General features: G+C 43.0%; 1 protein-coding gene across 1 annotated transcript in view; it reads left to right on the top strand.

Moving 5' to 3' along the window:
* The window catches only part of CPNE8 (copine 8), a 424,222-nt gene that overhangs the window by 230,992 nt on the left and 166,176 nt on the right, over positions 1-27,054 (top strand). Inside the window, exons 6-9 of the mRNA XM_075857239.1 lie at positions 1,639-1,715; positions 17,412-17,475; positions 22,100-22,203; positions 23,866-23,970. Of these exons, the coding sequence (XP_075713354.1) occupies positions 1,639-1,715; positions 17,412-17,475; positions 22,100-22,203; positions 23,866-23,970 (350 nt within the window). The remainder of the gene's footprint in view (positions 1-1,638; positions 1,716-17,411; positions 17,476-22,099; positions 22,204-23,865; positions 23,971-27,054) is intronic.

Here is a 27,054-nt window from a genome sequence, read left to right as displayed (position 1 = left end):
ATAGAAAACTATATGTCCCCAAGCTAAGCACCCCCCCATCCTATGCGGCTCAGATAAAGTAGTGTGTTAACACTGAGAGATGCACTTTACGTTTACCATGTAGTAGATTACCAAATTCTTTCTGAGCTGCAGCAGCGCAGCACGTGCTGCATACTCCTGTAACTTGTAGAAAAGCTCCAGCAGCAGACAAAGCCATATACTCTGTCTCCTAGGCATCTGTAGCCATGAGCAAATTTGTGCCTCAATGCTCCTATAGGTTACAAGAGGAGCAGCACGGTGAGTCTCCCTGCTAGGTATGCCAAGGAGACAGAAAAGCTACAGCAGCAGACAGAGCCCTGTCGTCTATCAGTTACATGTACAATTTAAGAAGCAAGGCTACTGCAGTGCCCCATTTAAAACAATGAAGCATATTTATCAATGAGTTGAAAAGAATGGGTGTTCAGGTTGAATTCAATATTTACTAAAGGATTAAAACTGCACATAAAGCGTTGTGCTGATATTGCTTGATGTACGTTCACTTAAATTACAAAATGTATATTAGGGGATCGTTCAATCTACTGTACCCCTTTTTCATGACCTGTTCCTTTTTTTATGAATCATCGCTTATTCCAGATGTATATCACACTATGTGATATATGCTATTTTATCATGGTCATATCAATCGGACCATACATACTAACATATTCCACGGCTCCTATACATTGAACTAATGCTTCCTTGTTTATTAAGCCCTCCATTGCCAGATAATCATCGCCAGGTTTTTACATGGCCGCTTTGTATCCCTGGTTTCTAGGGACGCTCGTTATTCTCCTCCCATCGTCGGCTTCACTGCGCCTTCGTTGGCTCGTCTCGTGCGGGTGACGTTACACACGTGAGCCTGCTTGGGATTGGTCAGCTGGGCGCCGTGCCTCCAGACGGTGGGAGGGGTCTAGGACTATATCACGTCGGCGTTCACTCGGCTCGTGTTCGACCAGCTGACTAGTGTCGTGCACGAGCCGGGTAAATGTTAATAGCACGCAACATGTGCTAACCGGCCTATCTGTGTTTTTAATTCAAATAACAAATATTGTGACTCCTGATGACACACCCTACCAACTGAGGGCGCTGAAATGCGTTGGGACACAGCTATAGGGACACAGCTTTAGTGGCAGGCATTACCAGGTTTATATCATATTGTAAAGGGACCTCTATTTTATACGCAAGGTTAGATATATACGGACAACTGAAGTATCCACCAGCGTTTCCCTACTGGTTCACCTGCTTTCGCCCTATACAGTTCTTTTTGGCTACTCAGCCCATTTTTAATGTTGATGACTACAATAAATATCAATTTTAATCGTTCATTAAGGCAGTAATATTCAATATTTACTAAGCTCTAAACTTGTCAGTAAAAAGGATGTATGGCTTTAGAGCCACATGCAGTGCAACTTTTTAAAAAAAAACAAACTGCAATAGTGCAGTTTTTCCAGTCAAAAGCTGAGTAAGACCTTGTTGTAGGACAAATAAACCTGTTGCACCCCAGCAGCTGCACCATAGAAAATTTGTATTCGTAAATATGCCAAATTCTGTGGCCAGTTGCCGAAATGGGTAAAATTCCTTCTGCCTCTAGTGATACAACCTTTTCTTTTTTTTCTACAGGATTTTCTTGGTCAGATGTTTTGTACTTTGGGTGAAATAGTTGGATCACAGGGAAGTCGACTTGACAAGCCTGTAATGTAAGTATTTAATAGGCAGATGTGTTGATTTCTCTTTTTCCATGCGCAAGCCATTCTTATGTAGCCAGATTTGTAGCTAGATTGTAAATCTAATGGTACAGGATTTAGCGAACGATACAGCTGCTCTGTATACAAGATACAGAGCAGATGTATCGCAAAAAGTGAAAATATTTTTTTTATAAAATCTAATTTGAAAGTTGCACTAAACACACTGACTGACATATGTATGTATATATATATATATATATATATATATATATATATTTATATATATATATATATGTATATATATATATATATATATATATATATATATATAAAAACACTTTCAAAGGTTTACATAGCCTTTAAACTGTCAGGATTAGATTGGTTTTCTTTGATTTCCCCCTTTGCAGCGGGTGCTGGGGGGTGCACATCGTCCACACCATCACTATGTAATGTAATATTTATATGATGTAATAATATGGTGGTTTGCAAGGATTTACTCACTTACCACAACATAATACACTATATGGACAAAAGTTTAGGGACACCTACACATAACACCTATAGGAGCTTTTATGACATTCCCTTCTAAATTCATAGGCAATAATATAGAGTTGGTCCCCCGTTTGCAGCTAAAACAGCTTTGCCCATTCATCTAAAAGAACTATTTGCAAGGTCAGACACTGATGTTGGATGAGGTGTTTGATGGAGTTGAGGTCAGGGATCTATGTGGGCCAGTCAAGTTCCTTCACACCAAACCCACCCAACCATGCCTCTATGGACCTTGCTTTGTGCACTGGAGCACAGTCATGCTGGAACGGTAAAGGGCCTTCCAAAATCTGTTCACACAAGGTTGGATGCATACAATTGTCCAAAATGTCTTGGTATGCTGATTCATTAAGATTTCTCTTCACTAGAACTACGGGGCCTAGACCAACCTCTGGAAAAACAACCCCATAGCATTATCCCACCTCCACCAAATTTTGCAGTTGGCACAATGCAGTCAGGCAGATAATGTTCTTTTGGAATTCACCAATCCCAGACTCATCCATCGAAATGCCAGATAGAGAAGGTTGATTCGTCACTCCACAGAACTTTTTCTGCTGCTTCAGAGTCCGGTGGTGGTGTGCTTTACACCACTCCATCTGATGCTTGGCATTGTACTTGGTGATGTAAGGCTGGACTGCAGCTGCTCGGCTGTGGAAACCCATTCCATGAAGCTCCAGGCGCACAGTTTTTGTGTCGATTTTAATGCTAGAGGAGGTTTGGAATTCTGTAGTGAGTGAGTCAGCAGAACGTTAGTGACGTTTATACACAGTGCTCTTCAGAAATTGGCGACAGTACTGTGCAAAAGTTTTAGGCAGTTGTTAAGAATGCTTTCAAAAATAGAAGTGTTAATAGTTTGTTTTTTATCAATTTAAAAATACAAAGCGATTTAACAGAAGAGCAATATCAATACCTGGTGTGACCACCCTTTGCCTTCAAAACAGTGTCAATTCTTCTAGGTACACTTGCACACAGTTTTTGAAGGAACTCGGCAGGGAGGTTGTTCTGAACATGTTGGGGAACTTCTGTGGATGTAGGCTTTCTCAAATCCTTCTGTCTCTTCATGTAATCCCAGACAGACTCATTGATTTTGAGATCACGGCTCTGTGGGGGCCATATCATCACTTCCAGGGCATCTTGTGCTTTACGCTGAAGATAGTTCTTAATAGGGTTGTCACGATACCAGAATTTGGACTTCGATACCGATACTTTGTGTAGTATTGCAATTCTCGATACCAAAACAATACCTTGCCAACAGTAAAAAAAAAAAAATAAGTTCTTCCTTGATGTGAGGCGTGTGGTGTGATTAATTTTCAACCTCCATGTGCCTCACATTAAGGCCTCATATACGCGCGTGCTTTTCACGCGTGTCGTACGCACCTATATTAGTCTATGGGGCAGTGTAGACGATGCGTGAATTTTGCGCAGCGCGAGTGCGTTGCGTAAAGCTCACGACATGTTCTATAATCGTGCGTTTTTCGCGCATCACGCACCCATTGAAGTCAATGGGTGCGTGAAAACCACGCATGCCGCACGGAAGCACTTCCGTGCGAACTGCGTGATTCGCGCAAGAGCTGTCAAAAGGATGAATGTAAACATAAAAGCACCACGTGCTTTTCTGTTTACAAACATCCAAACGGAGTGTCAAATTAGAGATGAGCGCACCGAACTTCACCGGGTTCGGCCGAACTCGTTTTGACCGAACCTGGCAAAAAATGTTCAGGTACGCGACGGCAGGAGACAGTCACTGTCCACGGTGCTGAAAGAGTTAAACTGGTTCAGCACCATGGACAGTGACTTCCGATCACAATATACATATACGTGTAAAAAAAACAAGAGGTTCTGACTTACCGATAACTCCCGGCTTCTTCCTCCAGTCCGACCTCCCGGGATGACAATTCAGTCCAAGTGACAGCTGCAGCCAATCACAGGCCAAGCACAGGCTGCAGCGGTCTCATGGACTGCCGCGTCATCCTGGGAGGTGGGGCCGGATGACAAGAGAGGGACGCGTCACCAAGGCAACGGCCGGGAGACCGGACTGGAGGAAGCAGGAAGTTCATGGTAAGTATGAAAGTCTTTTTTTGATTCACAGGTTGGTGTATATTGTGATCGTAACTCACTGTCGAGGGTGCTGAAAGAGTTACTGCCGATCAGTTAGCTCTTTCAGCACCTTGGACAGTGACGGGCGTCGACTAGCATCATCTCTATGATGGCGGCTGCGCGAAAATCACGCAGCCGCGCATCATACACGGATGACACACGGAGCTGTCAAGTGCCTTTTGCGCGCGCAAAACGCACACGCTCGTGTAAATCAGGCCTAATAGTAATTAACACCATCATGTTTCTCATAATAGACAACATTGGGTTAATGTGTACGGTACATGGTGGGGTTAATTACTATTAATGTGAGGCACATGGAGGTATTAAATTCATAACACCTCGTGCCCCACATTTATAAGTGTAAGAAAGCAGTTTTGTTTTTTTTACAGTGTACACATCATAAATGACGCTATAAATTTGTGCAGGTTATTACGGTCGCGACGATACAGAATGTCTGTATATTTTATGTATTAAGACTTTTATTTTAATGTTTATTGTAAAAAAAAAAGTGTGTATTTTTTTTTTAATTGTTTTATTTAACATTACTTTAATTATTTTTTTTTTACTTTTTTTTATTTTTAAACTTTAATGTACTGGCATATATCTATATGCCAGTACATTAGCCTGTGTACTGATCGTACACAGGCAGTTGTTAGGACATACCTAAGTATGCCCTAACAGCAGGAAATATGGTCAGACAGCCCTGGGGTCCTTCAATGAACCCTGGGCTTTCTGCCCATATATAGTATGTCCCGTGATCGCGTCACAGGGATTCTACGTGTTTCAGACGTATTCCACGGCCTTACTCATGGCCAAACAGGCCATGAGTAAGGACGTGGAATAAGTCTGAAACGCATAGGCTAACTGTTTTGCGACAAACCCCATTTGCAGCTGGAATTTTTTTAAAGAACTTAAATAAAGTTGGAAGACTTCTCCTTTTTATTATAAAGCGCTGGTTCCAGATCTTTTCCATTTTGCTTCTACCTTGTGTCTTGTTGCTGTGCGCAGACTTGCCATGGTGGACCTTTGACATGAAACTGTCTTCCACAACCTCACCTTTGTAGCAGAGCTTGGCTGTTCCTCACCCAGTTTAAAGCCTCCTACACAGCTGTTACATTTAATGATTGTGTTTGAACCTGCATATGATAATGATGATAATTATTACCTTTTTGGTATATTTGGTTAATCATACACCTGATTATAATCCTACAAAATCCATGACTTTGTTCAAGTGTATCAAGAAGAATTAATGGTGTCTTAAGGGCAAAGGGTGGTCGCAGCAAGTGCACATAAGACAACGGCCATTTAGGCCCCATGCACACGACTGTAAAAATCAACCGTATTTGCGACCGTAATTATGGTCCGCAATTGCGGACCCATTCACTTCTATTGTCCACGGCAACCTTCCCGTTTATTTACGGAAAGGTGTCCGGGCCGTAGAAAGCTGCCGCAAAAGATAGGACATGTCCTATCTTTTGCTTTTTGCGAACTGTACATGGGACGATAATGCGGGTGGCTGTCTGCGGGCAGTGATTATGGGCACGGCCGTGTGCATGAGACCTTAGTGTATAGAGCATGCTACTTTGGGCCTGGCCTTTGGATGGTTTCCTTTCATCTTAGCAAAGCATTAAGCTGCTGAACGCTCCCTGCCCATGACGATCTCCAAGCACTGTGACAATAAAATTTTTTGCTGCTTTCTGTCACATGTTGCTACCCAATAGGAAGTGTCAGCTGGGAGTTTACAGGTTCATAATGCACTACTACTGCAGAAGTCATTGATATTAACAGGGGCTTCACAGGATAGATAAGTAAGGGAACCCAGCAGTAAAGGGCTTTCTCTCCTTCAGGGCCCCTTGGCAGCTTCACATGCTGCACAGCCCCTGGTCTGGCTGCCATATTTCTACAACAATAAAATACAAAAAATATATAGGAAATATTCTTCTCAGTATGTCCTGTATTGTTTTTTGTTTTTAAACACTAAAGCTCTATTGCTTGACATTTAACATCCATATAAACATATTATAGTTATTTTTGTTAGCAGTGAAGACTCTTGTCATAAATGATCCGCTCTATTCTCTCTGGTAGCGAGGAGTGTATCGACAAGAAGTACTTATCTAGCTGCCTGGTACAAGCCTGTAGAATTCTGACCTTTTCTTTCTCGGTTTACTTCCACACATAATAGACATTTTTAGCTATTTGTCAAGTAGCCCTTAGAAGAGTAGACCTGATCAGTTATAATAAACGAAGTGTTTTATTTATTTATAATCTTATTCTCTATTAAAAATTCTTTCTTTTTTCAGTGAATGTTTTGTATATGGACTGAGCAGTTTTTGTGAAATGTGATTAATAAAATAATTAGTAGACTTGATGGGACAGTAGCGTAAATAAAAACAGGATTGTTAGTTTCTATCTCATACGAAACACAATGCTAAAATTCTTGACTGCATTCATTTATTTCCTCTGTATTACATAAGGTATACATACATGTAATTATTGGAATGTTTGCGCTTCAAGTGATTTTTCTTTTAGCAAACCATTGAGGTGTGTTTACCACGTTTATTGCTACGCCTCCATCTTTCTGCATGAGTCATCTCTACCCTACATTCCTGCGCTGCAGAACTCAGCATGTAAGAGTCGCCCTATATAGAAAGTGGTCACCCTAATATTAGAAAGCCCAAAAGTTATCCCCAGATACTGTTCCAGTCCCAAAGTTTCCAGATTTGCTGTAAATTCAAGCTACAGTTATGCTTACTGTAAGTGCTAAAATCCATGTTAAAGGTTTTTGTAGGAAAGCCCACCCAGCCACTAGGGAACTCTTGGAGAGAGGATGCCCAGCCCTAATTGGACCCTTACCCAGGGACGTATCTAGAAAAGACTGGGCCCCATAGCAAACTCTTGACTGGGGGCCCCCTAGCTGCCACACCCAGCCCCCCTTATAGATAGTGCCCCCTGTAGATTGTGCCATACAGCCCCCTGTAGACAGTGCCACACACAGACCCCTGTAGATTGCGCCACACACAGCTCCCTCTAGATAGAGCCACAGCCCTCCCCTTGTAAATAGTGCCATACAGCCCCCTAGTAGATAATGCCACACAGCCCCCCTTAGTAGTGCCACACAGCCCCTTGTATATAATGCCACACAGGTCCCCCATGTATATAGTGCCTCACAGCTCCCCCTTGTGTATAGTGCCACACAGCTCCCCCGTGCATATAGTGCCACACAGCCCCCCTTGTGTATAGTGCCACACAGCCCCCCCCCTTGTATATAGTGCCACACAGACCGCCAAGTAGTACAAGGCAATGGCGCATCCGAGAAAGTTGTATCAGCCAGGGGGATGTCAATCAAACATGGAAAGGTGGGTTTGGTGGCAGGACTATGTGACTCTTCAGGCAGTGGCGTAGCTATAGGGGTCGCAGCGGTCGCAGTTGCGACCGGGCCCCTAAGCCTGGGAGGCCCACAGGCCCCCGTTGCCATACAGTATGCTTCCTAAAGAAATCTTCTGTGCCGTGAAGCCGGCACTTCCTGGTTACCGTCACATGGTACACTTAGTGTACATTGTGACCGTGTTGTCACGTGACACGGCTTCCAGACAGTGGAATGGAAGAGTCGGTGCGGAGCTGCAGTCTGGAATGTAATGTATTGTGATGTAATGTCTTGTGTTGTAACTTGTAATGTCTTGCAATGTATTGTGCTGTTTGTGATGGAGGGGGGGGGGGCGTTAAATCACAGACCCCCCTCCTCTCTCCACCGCAAACTGCACAATACAGTATAGTACACATGAGTGTATGAGAGCGGGGCTGCAGCTGTGTAATACAGTCACTGCCCCGCTCCTGAGTCCTGACATGTGCGCGCCTTCAGGATGATGCGATGCGGCCGGCGCTGCACTAATGATCTGCGGCACTGAAGACAGAACATGGCGGGCGTGCTACAAAACACCCCCCTGTTCTGTCTTCAGTGAACCGCCGCTCATTAGTGCAGCGCCGGCCGCATCACCTCATGCTGACCGCGCGCGCACTTCCTGTCAGGAGCGGGGCAATGGCTGTATTACACAGCCGCAGCCCGGCTCTATAACGGCGGATATCAGAGAAACCTCTCATCTCCGCCGCTATTCCCGTGAATGCTGCGATCAAAGCGGAGTCCAGCATTCAGGGGAAAATGAGAAGGGGGGATTCCCCTTGGATCGCGTCACAGAGAATTCCTGTGACGCGATCGAGGGCCATACCATATATGGGCAGATAGCCCAGGGTCCATTGAAGGACCCCAGGGCTGTCTTACCATATTTCCTGTTAGGGCATACTTAGGTATGTCCTAACAACTGTCTGTGTACTATCAGTACACAGGCTAATGTACTGACATATATCGGATATATGCCAGTACATTAAAGTTTAAAAATAAAGTAAAAACAAAGTAATGTTAAATTAAAAAAATACACATTCACATTTTTTACAATAAACATTAAAATAAGTCTCAATACATAAAACATACACATAATCAGTATTGGCGCTGCCGTAATAACCTGCACAACATTTTTTTGCATCATTTATGATGTGTACGCTGTAAAAAAAATAAAATAAAAACTGCTTTCTATAACTTATTGTGGGGCACGAAGTGCGATGATGAATTTAACCTCCATGTTCCTCACATTCAGGGCTCATTTACACGAGCAGGGATCTATATTAGTCTATGGGGCCGTGCAGACAGGTGCATGATTTTCACGCACGACATGTCCTATATTTGTGCGCTGTTCGCGCATCACGCACCTATTGAAGGCAATGGGTGCGTGAAAACCATGCATGTCACACGGAAGCACTTCCGTGCGACGCGCGTGATTCGCGCAACAGCACTGTAAAGGATGAATGAAAACAGAAAAGCACCACGTGCTTTTCTGTTTACAAACATCCAGACGGAGTGTCATTATGATGGCAGCTGCGCGAAAATTACGCAGCCACGCATCATACGCTGATGACACACAGAGCTGTTAAGTGCCTTTTGCGCACGCAAAACGCTGCGTTTTTTGCATGCGCAAAACGCACACACTCGTGTAAACCCGGCCTAATAGTAATTAACCCCATCATGTACCTCACACATTAACCCATTATGACTGAGAAACATGATGGGGTTAATTACTATTAATGTGAGGCACATTCAAAATTCAGCATCACACCTCGCGTCTCACATTAGAAAACGAAATAACTTTTTTTTTTTATTACTGTTCACAAAGTAAACGAAGTATCGGTATCGAAGTCCAAATTTTGGTATCGTGACATCCCTACACTGTGGGTCGCGTCCCCCTGGGTATTCGTGTGAAGACCTCCGGGGGGTCGCGTGTCACTCACCGAGGTCCCGGTTCCACTCAATCCTGGAGCAAGGAGCTGACATCTCCTTGATCCAGCATTCCCTGTGCCCTGAGCGGCTCGACACAGGCTGGCAGGATGTAGCGACATCATCGCACCTGTCTGTGCCGAGTCACTCATAGTACACACCGGAGGAGGCGAAGGATCCTACACCCGACGTGGGAACGGGGATAGGTAAGTAATTATGCTATTTTTCTATTATGCACATATGGGGGCATTATACTGTATGGGGAGCATTATACGGTATGGGGCTGTTATGGGGGGGCATTATATGTTATGGGGCATTATACTGTGTGGGGGCAGCTATGGGAGCATTATACTGTGTGGGGGCATTATACTATGGGGGCTGTTGGGCAAGGCGTCTGGGCATACGCGCACGCAGGGGTCTGATGATGGTGGTGTTGGGGAGTGGTAGGGGGGCCCAAGCTGAATTCTTGTACCCGGGCCCATGAGCCTTTAGCTACGCCTCTGTCTTCAGGATACCGGCACTGCCCCATGACCCTTTAATGAGTAATTAGCATATAGTGTGCACCATTTTTAAAAGTTGATTTTAAAGATTTTGCTGCATCTGAAAAAAACATACATTTGGAAATATTGTCAGGTCATGTATTACCGTATGGTGGAGGTTCAAATGTTTAAAACTACCAGACCGGTTCTCATTAAATATACAATGAATTGAGAACAATTTTATCTGCCCTGCAATTTTGTTATTAGAAATATATCCTTTATAATTACAGCTCCAGAATCAAGCTCATACATATATACAGTACCACAACCCAGCTCAGTACATGAATACAGCACTAGAACCAAGCTCTGACATATATACAGCACCAGAACCAAGCTCAGTACATATATACAGTACCAGAACTTAGCTCAGTACATATACACAGCACTAGAACCAAGCTCATACATATATACAGTATCAGAACTAACCACGGTATGTAAATACAGCACTAGAACCAAGCTCAGTACATCTATAAAATACCAGAAGCAAGATCAGTACATAAATACAGCCCCAGAACCAAGCTCAGTATATAAATACAGCACCAGAACCAAGCTCGGTACATATATACATCCCCAGAACAAAGCTCAGTACATAAATACAGCACCAACAGCACCAGAACCAAGCTCAGTACATATATACATCTGCAGAATCAAGCTCAGTACATATATACAGCACCAAAACAAAGCTCAGTACATATATACAGCACCAGAACAAAGCTCATACATATATACAGCACCAGAGCAAAGCTCAGCTAAATTTAGTGAAACCCCTGCCATTTAGGTTTGTACGGCGTAAAATTACAGCTCCCGGTATGGCCCGAACAAAAGTAAGGATATGCTGGGAGATGCTGTTTCACAGAAAAAAAATTATACCACCCATCATCTCGCTGCATATTATACAGTGACTACAGTACTGATTAGAGGCAGAATAAACATTTACATTAAGTGACACACTGATGACGTCTCAGATTCTAGTTCTTTTCCTCGCCCTCCAGTCCAGACCTCTATGATGGATTTCTCCCGGCCACTACCCATTTCTGCAGTTTTCCGCTCAGATGTCTTCAGCTTCTCACTTTTAAAACATTTCTGCACCTATAAACAAAGTTAAAATTCTCAACACCTCTAAATATAATAAAGCACCATACACTGCACCACTAACTATAATAGCGCCATACACTGTGTTCCTGATTATAATAGTATCATATACTGTGTCCCACACACACACACACACACACACACACACACACACACACACCGTGCCCTTTGTAGATAGTGCCCCATAGCCCCCTGTACATAGTGACCCTCATAGAGCCTCTGTAGCTAGTGCCGTACATTGAAGCCCCTGTAGATAGTGCCCCACATACAGCCCTTTGTAGATAGTGCCCACATATGGACTCCAGAGCTGCAAGGCAATAATGCTAACCACTGAGCCACCATGCTGCCCTACATATAGCTTCCCCTATAGATAGTGATACACATATAGCTCACCTCTGTAGATAGTGCCTCACATATAGCCCACCGATGTAAACATACTCTATATATAGTCCCCCTGTAGATAGTGCCCCACAGGTAACCCACCCCTGTATATAGTGTCCCACATATAGCCCACCCCTGTAGATAGTGCCCTACAAATAGCTCCCCCTATAGATAGTGCTCCACATATAGCCCACCTCTGTAGACAGTTCCTCACATATAGCTCCCCCTGTATATAGTGCCCCACAGGTAACCCACCCCTGTATATAGTGTCCCACATATAGCCGACCCCTGTAGATAGTGCTCTACAAATAGCTATCCCTATTGATAGTGCTCTACAAATATCCCACCCCTGTATATAGTTTCCCACATATAGCTCCCCCTGTATATAGTGCCTCACATCCCCATTTATAGAGCCCCCCTGTATATAGTGCCCCGCATATACACCCCCACTGTAGATAATGCCACTCACAGTTTTAGTAGAAAAAAAAATAAAAAATACTTACCCTGATCCCGTTCCTGCGCTGACCGGTGACAATTCAGATCTGCTCTCTTCTAAGCAGGTCGCAAGCTGCGCGTCGTTCAAAGGAGCTGATTGGAAGGGCTGAATGACTTTCCCTGTCAATCAGTGCCTTTCAAGCACGGAAGTGACACGATGACGTCATCGCGCCACTAGCGTAGTTAAAAGACGCTGATTGGCGGGGCAAGTCATTTTGCCCCGCCAATCGGCGTCATTGTAAGGCGCTGAATGGTCGGGGCATGGAACATTCAGCACTAACGCATGTATTTGTACCTGAGTGCTATAGATGCATGTACAATTACTGCAAGAGGGGGTGGCTGTTGCTAGCACCGGGGCCCCCTCTGGTGCTAGCGATGCCCCCGGGCATGAGAGGGACCGTGTCGCCCGGCTCATACATGTTAGAGGCTTGGCGGCACGGGCCCCGTAGTAGTGTCGCTACCGTTGTAGCAGCCATACCGGCTGCTAGCTGCGCCACCGGGCATATGGGTGGGCGTTTCGGCAGGCAGCACAGGCCCCCTTAAGCCGCTGGCCCCGTAGCAGACGCTACGGCTGCTACAGCGGTAGTTACGCCACTGCCCTTACCCTATGCAAATGTGAGGTGAGAACTGCAGGATATGCTCCAGAGGGAAATTGTCCCAAGATTCACGGAAAGGGTGTATATGGGGAAACAAAAGCAGGCCATGAGTGAAAAAATCCAGCACCTTAATTGTGGGCCAATTTTGATCTTTGCTGTGTGGCCTCCTGTTGATGCTACTTCTTACAAATAAAGAACATAGCCAGTATCAGCCAATCAAATTATATCTGTAACTTTCTACTACAGGTTAGAGAGGGAAAGAAGTTAAGCATTTTTTTTTGATACTAGTATATGTGTGTGTTTTTTTCCTATGCACCCATGAACAAATCCAACAAGCATTATTGAGGACATGTGGAGTTTAATTGGAATTTTATGGAGTTGTTTTTTTCCCCAAAGAGCTTAGCATGAGAGATAAACAGGTTCTGACAAGATTGGTAAAATAAAAAATTTCTAAATTAGATATTGATTTTTGTTTTGCTCAATTTTGCTAGTAATGTGTTTGCTAAAAGATAACTCCTGTTGAGAATGCTTAATACTGAAAAATCCTGCTTCTGTTCTTTTCATAAGTTTTTACTCATAACTGTAAAGGATCTGCCAGGCACAACTTCTGTGTATACGCCCATAGGTAATCAGTCTGCACCTGAGTCTATGTCTCTGAGACTGACTCCAGCTTCCACCACTCAGGATGGCAGGCTTAGGAGTGGGAGAGCCTATCGCAGCCTGGCCAGACGGAGCTAGCTCCCGCCCTCTGTCTATTTATACCTGCCTTTCCTGTTCCTCCTTTGCTTGTGATTCTTCTCGTGTGGATTCCTGGCTCAGCTACAGCTTCTGACTATTTGATCCTGCTCCATACTGACCCTGGCTTACTGACTACTCTTCTGCTCTGCGTTTGGTACCTCGTGCACTCCTGGTTTGACTCGGCTCGTTCACCACTCTTGTTGCTCACGGTGTTGCCGTGGGCAATTGCCTCATTTCCCTTAGCTTTGTGTACCCTTGTCTGTTTGTCTCGTGCACTTACTGAGCGTAGGGACCGCCGCCCAGTTGTACCCCGTCGCCTAGGGCGGGTCGTTGCAAGTAGGCAGGGACAGAGTGGCGGGTAGATTAGGGCTCACTTGTCCGTTTCCCTACCCCCATCATTACAATAACATTTTTTTAGTGTGCTGACCGTGTAATAATATACATGGAGGGCTCAACCTGAAAGGACACCTGCAATACAGGGGATTGTTATCCTTGTATCATGAACTTCCAGCTTTGGAGATTGGCAACCTCACCAGTACTACTTTTAAGAGCTGGGAACATATAACATATAATATCTGTAACTCTGTAAATGCCCTTAGTAATATTAGTTTACACTTATATTATTATTGTATATTAGTATTAATATATTGACTAGGAGCTGCCTTTATCAGTATGGTAGCAATTGGAACAGTAGTTAGAATTACTGTCGTGTATGGCCATTTATGCACAAGATAATTTTGTGTCTGGAAAAACCCAGTGGTAAGTTGTGAAATACTAGTGTATAAATAATTCTCCTTCGTTGGTTTGGGGTTGGATTTGGACTGCCCCTTTTGGACAGCTTCTGCTTGCATCCTGAGGATAGGCCATAAATTTTTAGGGACTGGAAAACCCCTTGAATTAGCATATGAAAAGCCTCACACTTAGGGCAGATACAGACGGACGTTGCGTTTTTGCGCGCGCAAACAACGCAGCGTTTTGCGCGCGCAAAAACCATTTGACAGCTGCGTGTGTCATCCGTGTATGATGCGCGGCTGCGTGATTTTCGCGCAGCCGCCATCATAGAGATGAGGCTAGTCGACGCCCGTCACTGTCCAAGGTGCTGAAAGAGCTAACTGATTGGCAGTAACTCTTTCAGCACCCTCGACAGTGAATGCCGAACACAATATACAGCAACCTGTTAAAAAAAAAGAAAAAGTACTTACCGAGAACTTCCCGGCCGTTGCCTTGGTGACGCGTCCTTGGTGACGCGTCCTTGGTGACGCGCCTCTCTTGACATCGGGCCCCACCTCCCTGGATGACGCGGCAGTCCATGTGACCGCTGCAGCCTGTGCTTGGCCTGTGATTGGCTGGAGCTGTCACTTGGACTGAATTGTCATCCCGGGAGGTCAGACTGGAGGAAGAAGCCGGGAGTTATCGGTAAGGCAGAACATCGTTTTTTTTTTACAGGTTCATGTTTATTGGGATCGGTAGTCACTGTCCATGGTGCTGAAACAGTTTAACTCTTTCAGCACCCTGGACAGTGACTATCTCCGGACGTCGCGTACCGGAAATTTTTTTGCCGGGTTCGGCCAAAACGAGTTCGGCCGAACCCGGTGAAGTTCGGTTCGATTGTCCGGGTTCGCTTATCTCAAAGACACTCCATTTGGATGTTTGGAAACAGAAAAGCACGTGGTGCTTTTCTGGTTACATTCATCCTTTTGACAGCTGGTGCGCTGTTTCAGTCGGTTCGCACGGAAGTGCTTCCGTGCGACCTGCGTGGTTTTCACGCACCCATTGACTTCAATGGGTGCGTGATGCGCAAAATACGCGGAGATATTGAACCTGTCGCGCTTTTTGCGCAGCTGACAAACGCTGCGCAAAAAGCACGGACGGTCTGTACTGCCCCATAGACTTGTATTGGTCTGTGCGTGGCGCGTGAAAACCACGCGGCCCGCACGGACCGAATACACGCTCGTGTGAATCCCCCCTTAGGGTAGGGACACACGTAGCAGCCGCCATGCAGTTTTACCAGAAATTATTTTTAATATCGGCACATTTTTTGCAGATTAAATGGCCGACATGTGTGTGTGTACCCTTCAGAAGATGTGTGCGTATGTATGGAGGGGGGTTATCTTTTGTTTAATACAAAATCCTATAGTTGCCCTAACATCAAGGGCTGTATTAGGTGACAGATGTCAGTGAACTACTCTTGCATGTTTTATGCAACAATATTTTGTCAGCGTTTTTGTCAGATTAAGGATGCACATTTCACATCCTTACTGTATATGTCACTGTAAAACGTAAATGTAACTAAGAACCAATAAATAAACTGCATTTTCTTGAAGTGTTGTTAACATTAAGGGTACAGTCGGAATCGTAATCAAGCCAGCAGTATAACTAAAGCAAAAAAAGCATATATTTACATGTGGTTTGCCGCAGTTCAGTAATGACACAGCTCTCTGACGCAGCCTTACCTCCCCATAAATGTACCCTAACCTCTTAATGCATAATCACATACATGCATGTCACGGATGGGTCCCCCTCCCGCAATCCGACATCTAACGTGTGTGTTGGTGATCAAGCGCGCACACACGCAGTGCCTGCACAATGACCGTGGGAGCTTGGCTGTGACTGACAGCCGGGCTCCTGCTTCAACAGCCGAGTCATTTGAGTGTTTTGACAGAAAGCGGGGGCTACAACTGTCACCCAACAACCGCCTGTGAACGCGATCACCTAAGAAAGGCTCCCAGGCCTGCCAAGATTGCGAGGCACTTCCTAATAGACTGCCTGTCAGTTTTACACTGACAGGCAGTAATGTTTTGATATACCAAAGCATTATATCAGCATTTTTGATTGCATTGTAAAGTCCCCTAGTGTAATGAAAAAAAAATTATTAAATACAGTCAAGGAAATTTTATTAAAAAAATAAAAAATTGCACAAATAAACATATATGGTATCAAGTCAGTTAAGATGTTATCAAAACAGCATGAGGAACGTAGTACACATAATCCACAAGAAAACTGCCGTAGAATTGCTTCCCCCCCCACATAATATAATAAAAGTTAATCCATAAGTACCATTTACCCTAAAACGGCACAGATGAATACTGCACCTCGTCCCACAGAAAACAAGCCCACATATGGCTACATCAATGGAGAAATATAAAAGTTATGGGAAAAAATTGAAATGCTGTGTTATACTTCACTGCTTCTAGTAATATCAATGACTGTATTACAGTAGAACACTTTTTTGTTTTGGGATCTCTATTAAAACAATTTGTCCTAGGTCATTGCTTCATACTGTATTTGTTAGTTGTTGGTGGGCCATGCCCAGGCACAATTCTTGTCATGCAATCTCTGGCCAACCCTTTCTTTTACATAAGGAGTCTGAATACAATAATAAAAAAATACTACTAATGGTAAGAAGTTAGCTGCTCATATGACAAGTAAATATATTGTAACAGTAGTAATAGTAACTGTTTTCTCAAATGATATTGCAGGTTTTACTGGTAATACTTACTGTTTGAACCAGTACTCTTAGGGTATGTGCACACACACTAATTACGTCCGTAATTGACGGACATAATTCGGCCGCAAGTCCCGGACCGAACACACTGCAGTGAGCCGGGCTCCTAGCATCATAGTTATGTACGATGCTAGGAGTCCCTGCCTCTCCGTGGAACTACTGTCCCGTACTGAAAACATGATTACAGTACGGGACAGTTGTCCTGCAGAGAGGCAGGGACTCCTAGCATCGTACATAAGTATGATGCTAGGAGCCCGGCTCCCTGCACTGTGTTCGGTCCGGGACTTGCGGCCGAAATACGTCCGTCAATTACGGACGTAATTAGTGTGTGTGCACATACCCTTAGATTGTAACTTTTCCTTAACATGCCTCTTTCTGATTCTTTTTCTCGAATAGAGGAATTCCAGGGAAGAACTGTGGAACCATTATCATTTTTGCTGAAGAACTCAACAATTGCCGAGTAAGTAGTTGTTCATTAATTTTCTCCCAGCATAATAGTTACCTATGGTCCCCATTTGCTGGGTTGTACGGGACTTGAGGTATATTAAACTACAAGGGCACTTTCACGCGCTGATTAATGGTGCGTCAGAGAGCCTTACCATTCCCACAACATGGAAACCACATGTAAATACTTGGTTACATGAATACTTATAAACATGCATTTGAACAGAACAGTTTTAGAAAAATATTCTATGGACAACTGCATTGTGGTACTGCATGTAAAAGAAACTCCAATTGTGGTTGTTACATGCAGTTTTAACGCTGAAGTTTTCCGAATTAAAGTAATTGAAGAAACCTGCTGCAAAACTTCAAAAAGAAGGAGGCATAAGCGTGAACAACAGGGCATACTGCAGTTTTTAAAACTGAAGGGATGCTAAAACCCTTTTTGAATCACCATGAAATGATCTCGCTTTGATGAACAGGAATGTGTACCTGAAAGCTTAATTAACAATATGACATCCCACAATTCTATATATTCACCTTCTGTGAATTAACTTTTTTTCCCCGGCCATTAAATCTAATGCAAAAAACGCTCACAACGAGCGCCGCAGGTTTTTTTGACCCCCCCCATTGATTTCAATGGGAGATTAGAGGTGGAAACCGCTCGAAGACTGAGCAAGACTGTCCAAAGCTGCTCGGGAAAGAAACAACCTCTACCTCCCATTGAAATAATTGGGGGGGGGGGGGGATTCAATTTTTTTTGCCGCTGATTCCAAGTCACCAGAAAACTCCACTGACCCTTTGGGAGCATGCAGGCCGGGAAAGTGGAACAACAGGCTAGGAAGATGCTACTTTTCCAAAATAAGAAATATTACAAAGTTTCATATATTCTCATGTGCTACTAATGTATGAAAAATAAATTATAATGAAAAGTTTTAGATTTCCAGCAATTGTTCACCTCTTTCCAATGACTGTCTGTTGTGGCCTCTATTCTATACATAGGCTGCCAGACTTCAGCCATAAAATTGCCTTATCTGCCATCAGTTCCAAGAGTGCAGCAGCTGTAAGGCCTTATTTACGCGAATGTATTTCACGTCCATGTGCTGTGCTGTCCGTCTAAATAGCTGACAGCACACTGAACAATTCAATACAATGGGACTATTCACACATCCTTGTTTTTTCACAGGGCATGTGTCCGTTGTTTGAAACTCACTGCATGTCCTATACTGGTCCATTTTTGCGGATCAGCCATACCTATTGAAGGCTATGTGTGCGTGAAAAACACAGACAGCAAATAGATGACATGCGTGTTCAGTCCGTTTTTCATTCATTAGTTGCTAAAGAAATACAGAGAAAAAAAAAAGTAAAACCAGGAAGTGCTTGCATAGGAGAAACACGGACGAGAAAATCGGATGACACTCATGGAAACCACATTGACATAACATGGACAATCATGTGCATGAAAAATAGTGTGAATAAGGCCCTAATGTGAAACTTGACAACAGTGTCAATTTATTTTTATTTTTAAACTCTTCCCGACATCCGCCGTATATATACGGCACACGTCGTGTGGGAGAGTATGGAGCAGGCTGAGCCTACTCCATGGAACGAGCATGTCGGCTGTTTCAGCTGACACTTCAGGGTAACGAGCGACATCCCGCTCGTTTAATTCGTTAAATTCCACGGTCAATTACAATTGCAGCATTTAAATGACTAGAAACAGGGGGCGGCCCTCTGTAACGTTGCAAAGGCCTCCCCGCGATGTGATTGCGGGGTGCTGTTGGTTGGCATGGCAGCCTGGGGGCCTGATGAAGACCCCGAGGTCTGCCATCTTTGTACTTCTATGAAGCCCCGTCTCTGGCAGGGCTTCATAGGAGAGTGTCAGAATCACGATATACTGCAATACATTAGTATTGCAGTATATCATGCAAGAGATCCAACGATTGCTGGTTCGAGTTCTCTAGGGGGACACATAAAAAAACAGTAACATACATATTTTTTTAATAAATATAAATAAATAAAAAATTTGAAGTTTCCCATTTTCTCTCAAGCACAATGTAAAAATATTAACATAACTGGTATCGACACGCCTGTAAAAGTCTGAACTATTACAATATATCATTATTTAGTTCACACGGTGAACGCCGTAAAATATAAATCGCTGAATCACAGTTTTTTGGTCACTTCTTCTCCAACAAAAAATGGATTAAAAAGTGATCAAAAAGTCTCATGTACACCAAAATAGTACCAATAGAAACTACAGCTCGCACCACAAAAAAAAAAGCCCTTATACCGCTCAATCGACAAAAAAATATAAAAGTTATCGCTCTCAGAATATGGCCAGAAAACTCAAATTTTAATTTTAACAGTTTTCTCCTTGTAAAAGTAGTAAAACATTAATGTTTGGTATCACCGTAATCGTATTGACCCACAGAATAAAGATAATATGCCGTTTTTTCAGAGCAAGGAACGCTGTAAAAACAAAACCCCCCAAAATATTGAGAAATCGCTGTTTTTTTCTTATTTCACCCCGCAAATATTTTTTATCCAGTTTCCCTCTACATAATATGGTACAATAAATGGTGTCGTGAAAATCTCCAACTCCTCCCGCAAAAAAATAAGCCCTCATACGGCAATATTGATGGAAAAATAAAAAAGTTATGGTTTTGGAATGTGGGGAGAAAAAAACAAAAGTGAAAATCCGAAAAATGGCTGCGGCGGGAAAGGGTTAAACAAAGACGTGAGCATAAAAAAATTTAATCAAGCAAACAGAGTCCTGTAAAAGAAGGTGATTAATTGACAATGGTTTAAAATCCACATCTGAGACAAATTAAGCACCCACTTTCATGTTTCATCCTCTATGGCCCTTACTCATAGCAAGCTTCAAGTGAGTGAGGGCCGCACAAGTTTGAAGCGCATCCATTTGTCTTGGATATGAATTTTGAAACGTTTTCAATAAATCACCTGGTTTTATGGGACTCTGCTGGATTCGATTTTTTTATTCTCATTTGCTTGATGCTTCCATGGACTGTCCATCCATAGAAGACTGTTTATGAGCTGTGCTGTTTCTCTGTTCTATGGGAACATACTGTAGAAATGTTTTGTAGTATTTCTAATAAATCATTTACCTGTAAATATGAACAATTTTCATGAAAATCATTGATCCCTTCTTTCTTGAAATTGCCTTGGAAGCTGACTAGAAGGCAAATCAGGCCGTAGATTGCATTTGAGTGTACAGATCTGACTTTTATGACATATATGTGTGAAATGCCTATTGGTTTCTATGGACAACAGGTATGCCGAAAGATACTGGATTAAAAAGCAAAGTCTACCATGCTATTTACCCTGCAAATGAGGTTGTAGGTTAAAATATATTATTATTATTATAATAATTATGTTTGGGTTTTTGTTTTTAAGTGAAAGTCAATTACAGAGTAATTGGTATATGGATGTATACATATTTTACATACAGTTGAATATAGACGTTTTAGAGGTTAAAAAAAGAAAGGTATGCGTCAACTATATGCTTTAGGCCTCATTTACACGAGCGTGTGCGTTTTGCGCGCGCAAAAAATGCTGCGTTTTGCGCGCGCAAAAGGCACTTGGCAGCTCCGTGTGTCATCCGTGTATGATGCGCGGCTGCGTGATTTTCGCGCAGCCGCCATCATATTGATGAGGCTAGTCGACGCCCGTCACTGTCCAAGGTGCTGAAAGAGTTAACTGATCGGCAGTAACTATTTCAGCACCCTCGACAGTGAATGCCGAACACAATATACACCAACCTGTGAATAAAAAAAGACTTTCATACTTACCAAGAACTTCCTGCTTCCCCCAGTCCGGGCTCCCGGCCGTTGCCTTGGTGACGCGTCCCTCTCTTGTCATCCGGCCCCACCTCCCAGGATGACGCCGCAGTCCATGAGACCGCTGCAGCCTGTGATTGGCTGCAGCCTGTGCTTGGCCTGTGATTGGCTGCAGCCTGTGCTTGGCCTGTGATTGGCTGCAGCTGTCACTTTGACTGAACTGTCATCCCGGGAGGTCGGACCGGAGTTATCGGTAAGTCAGAACGTCTTTTTTTTTTTACAGGTTCATGGATTTTCGGAGCGGAAGTCACTGTCCATGGTGCTGAACCAGTTTAACGCTTTCAGCACCGTGGACAGTGACTGTCTCCTGACGTCGCGTACCCGAACATTTTTTACCGGTTTCGGTCAAAACGAGTTTGGCCGAACCCGGTGAAGTTCGGGGCGCTCATCTCGAATTTGACACTCCGTTTGGATGTTTGTAAACAGAAAAGCACGTGGTGCTTTTCTGTTTACATTCAGGAGTTTGACAGCTCTTGCGCGAATCACGCAGTTCGCACGGAAGTGCTTCCGTGCGGCATGCGTGGTTTTCACGCACCCATTGACTTCAATGGGTGCGTGAGTGCGCGAAAAACGCACGATTATAGAACATGTCGTGAGTTTTTTTCTGCGCACACGCAATGAGCGCAATTCACGCATCGTCTAAACAGCCCCATTGACTAATATAGGTGCGTACGACATGCGTGCAAAGCACGCGCGTATAATACATTCGTGTAAATGAGGCCTTAGAGGGGGTGTGTTGTTATTCATATTTAGGTTAATGGTAACATTTTTCTTGCATTTTAGGATTCTGTGTTAATGCAGTTTTGTGCCAATAAACTTGACAAGAAAGACTTTTTTGGAAAATCAGACCCTTTTCTAGTGTTTTACCGAAGCAATGAAGATGGAAGGTACGTCACTTAAAATGTACTGTTGATGCTCCTGCTTCTCCGCCATGTAATTAACTAATCTCATCACAAAATGTGTCTGTACAATTATATGTTCCCAGAACACTGACAGACTTTTTTTTTTTCAATTAGTATAAAACATCCACATAATAGGTTGCTGTAGGAATCATATGATTCTAATGTAAAATACTTATCTGTTTCCAGTTCTTTTTTTAATCAGCCGACTTGTAGTGGCTTCATTATAGTATAATCTATTCCTCAAAAGCATTTCAAATTCCCTTAGCTGCCACCTGCTTCAGACTGGAGAATCCATTGATTTACTGCCTTCATGTTACAATACTGACAAAAACTCACTACCAGTTTCCATAAAGTTATGTCTTCTGTAGTTGTAGGATAAGGACTTCTGCAGGAATTAACTCCAAGCTCAGTAATGAACTAGAGCTTAAAAGTTGTTTTACTAACGTCTTAAGATTCAAAATTTGTCATCGCTCCAGCACCAAGTCACTGGGTACCCCGTCATTTCCCTTTATCATCTGGCACCACATGACCTCTGCAGGTGATCCTCTATGGACAACACATCACTGCTACAGAGAGCAATTAGCTTGCAAGGTCATGTACCTCTGGAGAAAACGTCATCATGTGTTAAAAATGGGCACTGGTGGGAAACTGTGATGACCCACAGTCTGGGAACGTTGCCAAATTTAAAAGATAAGAAATATATTTTATTTTTTAGCAAGCTGCTTTTTAGGGCACATTCAGACGTAGCGGAATTGCTGTTGAATTCCGCTACGGAGAGTCCGCAGTGGAATTCTGCAGCAGCTGTTTTTTACATTTGTTTCTATACATTTTTAGGAAATTTAGTTCAGACTTTGCGGAAAATAACTGTGCAGAATTTAGGCTACGGTGCAGAGTTTTCCCTCTGCAGCATGCACATTATGTTGTGGAGAAGCATTGCGGATTTCAGCATTTGTATTGCTAAGGCCGAAATCTGCAGCAAGCCTGCTGTTATATCCACAACGTCTGAATTACCTGTCAAATATGAAAATGTTGCTGCAAATTCGCAACGAATCTGCAGCAACATTTTCAGCTGAAAAATTCTGCTACGTCTGAACATGGCCTTAGTGGTCAACCTCTAAGAATCAGTTTGTTTAGTAATGGCTCTACTGGGCTTGTAGGGACCTGAAATATTTTTTGATAATTTACTATTGATCTATATATTTTTATATAAATTTCACCATAGTAATTCGTAGTCTTGATTTTGAAACAACAATATATTGTAGTGTAGAAATTTCATTATTTAGGCACTTCCTGTTTACATTTTTTTATTCCAAAAAATTTCAATTTTCTCTTCACAACCTATTGACTTTTTTTGAAAATTTTATGTGGTTTAAATCCGGTTAACAAAAAAATTGGACATTTGGAGGTTACAAAAACAATAAAATCACATATGCTTGTTGGTGGATGGAGAAGGTTTTTATACATTATAGTCTAGTAGTGTGTAATATATTCTAGTATATTTGATTTTACAGTGACCCAAATAAGAGGTTATTATTTTACAGTAAAGTAGTTTAAAGACAATATAGAGAAATGGCTTGTGTGTACACCAGCTGAGTACCAATTATTATGTGACATATCTGATATGAGCCTAATATCTTTTTTTCTCAGCTTCACAATTTGCCACAAGACAGAAGTAGTAAAGAATACATTAAACCCTGTGTGGCAGGCTTTCAAGATTTCAGTTAGAGCTTTGTGCAATGGGGATTTTGACAGGTAAGAAAAGTGAGATTTTTATGAAGTTTTTACAATTTATGGATTTCTCAGGCTACCTTGTGAAGAAGAAACCCCCTTACCACTAGCATTGAATTCTATTATAATTAAAGGTTAAAGCCCATCAAATTGTAATGACACACAGACAGGGTCTCTAGACAAATCCATAAAATATATTTTAATTCACATAACGTTTGGGCCGTACAGTTCCAATATTTTAAGTATACTGTAAATATATGCCTTTTAGGCATACTTTTGCTCTTTTTGAAGGTTAAATGAAATGGATCTATTAAAACAAGTATACAAACAGAAAATATTGCCAGAATGTTATCCTTTTGGCATACATTTATTACATAAAAACATTACAAACCAACAGCATATGTGATATGAATATAGCCTAAACAATTATGTGGATATTAATTAATTTTATTTTCTTAAAGGCTATGTAAACCTTTCAATATTGTTTTTTTTTTTTTACTAAAACAACGTTTTATAGTGTTTAATGTAACTTTGTAATTGTATTTTTATAAAAAATGTTTTTGTACTTTTTGAGCTGCAGCTTCTATGTATTTTGGTTACATAGAAGCTGTATCTTGCGCTGAAACCTGTATCCGTCAGGTCAGTGGGACTGACAGCTTGGGTGACAGCGGGTCCTGCGTGTCTCTACTACACAGGATCCTGCTGTTATCGATCACATCTAAGTTAGATGTGATTGATAACAGGTGGATCCTTCATGTCAGAGACACACAGGACCCGCTGTCAATCCCGATGGATTCAGGTTTCAGCGCAAGATATAGCTTCTATGTATCCAGAATACATAGAAGCTGCATCTCAAAAAGTAAAAAAATTACATTGTTTTAGTGAAAAAAAAATAAAGTCTTCAAAGGTTTACTAAGCCTTGAAATGAATGATAACTAAACATGAGGTATATTTGCCCCGCACTATTTGTCAATCTGCAGGCTTTTCTACATTTTCCTAAAACAAACTGTCTTATAGAAATCCTGCAGAGAATACAAGGTTAGGCCTCATGCACACGAACGTAAAAACGGCCGTAATTACGAGCCGTAATTATGGCCCGTAATTACGGGCCCATAGACTTCTATTGGCCATGGGTACCTTCCCGTATGCTTAAGGGAAGGTGCCCGTGCCGTTGAAAAATGTAGAACATGTTCTATTTCAGGCCATAATAACGGCACGGGCAAGCCCATAGAATTCTATGGGGCTCCTGTAATTGCGTGTGGCTACGTGTATGCACCCGTAATTACGGCAGCGTTGCTAGGCGATGTCAGGGGATAGTCACTGTCTAGGGTGCTGAAAGAGTTAACTGATCGGCAGTAACTATTTCAGCACCCGGGACAGTGACTACCGCTGGAGTTAATAGTATTAAAAGTTAACTTACCTGCTTCTTCCTCCAGTTCGGCCTCCCGGGATGACGTTTCATCCCATGTGACCGCTGCAGCCAATCACAGGCTGCAGCGGTTACATGGACTGTCGCGTCATCCAGGGAGGTTGGACTGGATGTCAAAAGAGGGACGCGTCACCAAGACAACGGTACGTATGAACGTCTATTACTTTCAATCGCTGCGGAAACTCTGCCCGAAATGGCTGCCCCTTCTCTCTTTCCAGCACTGATAGAGAGAAGGGGCTGCCGATTAGTGCAGAGAAAACGGGTCCGTAAATACGGGTGGAATACTGGTGACACCGGACCCGTATTTACGGCACGGGTCTGTAAATACTAGTGGAATACGGGTCAAATACGTGTGACAAAGGACCCGTATTTACGCCAGTATTTACGGGAGTAAAAAATACGTTCGTGTGCAGGAGTCCTAAGTCTCCTGCTGCTCTGTTTCACTGTTCCATTTTCAGCTGGGTAATGGCTGAGGAGATGGGCTTAGCAAAGGGTGTGGGGGATACTTATCTTTATTTCCTATGCAGACAGGTAAGAGGTGGAGGCTCCCGCTTCAGCCAGTTGTTTTACAGCAAGACACAGGACTGTGAGGATTAGGAGGGGAAATCACTGATCTCCTGGCCAAAAAGTTGTAACATCCGCATCTCCATTCCATTGTGCTCAGGACGTATACAGATGTAGCCATCTTTATCTTGTCTCTGATAAGTGTGATATCACGCAACAAAAGCCATTGAAAAGCATTGAAAAAGTCAATAAAAAGATTCTTGACATTGTGTATTTAATGCGTTAAAAGTCAAGATAAAGATGGCTACATCTGCAATTATTCATAAACTTGTGTCATCTACATAACTGCCCGTAGAATAGTTACTGTTGCAGCACTGCTCATGACAGACTTAAGGGGGTTTTACACGCTCGTTGAGGATAATTACCCTGTGTAAGGCCTTATTCACACAAACGTGTGCGTTTTGCGCGCCCAAGAAATGCAGCGTTTTGCGCGCATCATCAGTGAATAGTGCGTGGCTGCGTGATTTTCACGCATATGCCATACTTATGACACGCGGTTTTGATGTTTAGAAAAAGAAATGAAGGAAGTGCTTTTATTTTTTCCTTCATTTCTTTATCTACTGTTGCGCGAATCACGCACGTCATACGGAAGTGCTTTTTTCATACACCCATTAACTTCAATGGGTGCGTGATGCACGAACAACGGCCAAGTATAGGACGTTTGTTGAGTTTTACGCAGCGGACATACGCTGCGTGAAAATCACGGACTGTTTGAACTGCACCATTCACTAACATATGTCCGTGCGACGCGCATGATTTTCACGAGCGTATCACGGACGTAAAACACGTTTGTGTAAATAAGGCCTAAACAGGGGAACGATCATCAGATGAACGAGCAAAAGCTTGATCATCTGCAGGTCGTATTTTTAAAAAAAAGTTAAATATTATCGTTGTCGGTAGCACATCTCCCTGTGTAAACAGGGAGACCCGCTGCCGACATGATGATAATGTATGGGGGCGAGCAATCAGAGTAACGAACGCTTGTCCCTATCCATAGCTCCGTGTGGCAGAAGCAAACGAGCGCCGATCAACGATGTCTCGTTGATGAGAGCTTGCTGCATCGGCCGTTTATCGGCCGGTTTAAAAGGGCCTTTAGTGCCATATAATATAACTCA

Source organism: Rhinoderma darwinii, chromosome 3, assembly GCF_050947455.1.
Source record: "Rhinoderma darwinii isolate aRhiDar2 chromosome 3, aRhiDar2.hap1, whole genome shotgun sequence".
Taxonomy (NCBI): domain Eukaryota; kingdom Metazoa; phylum Chordata; class Amphibia; order Anura; family Rhinodermatidae; genus Rhinoderma; species Rhinoderma darwinii.
This window is presented reverse-complemented; position numbering and strand designations above follow the sequence as displayed.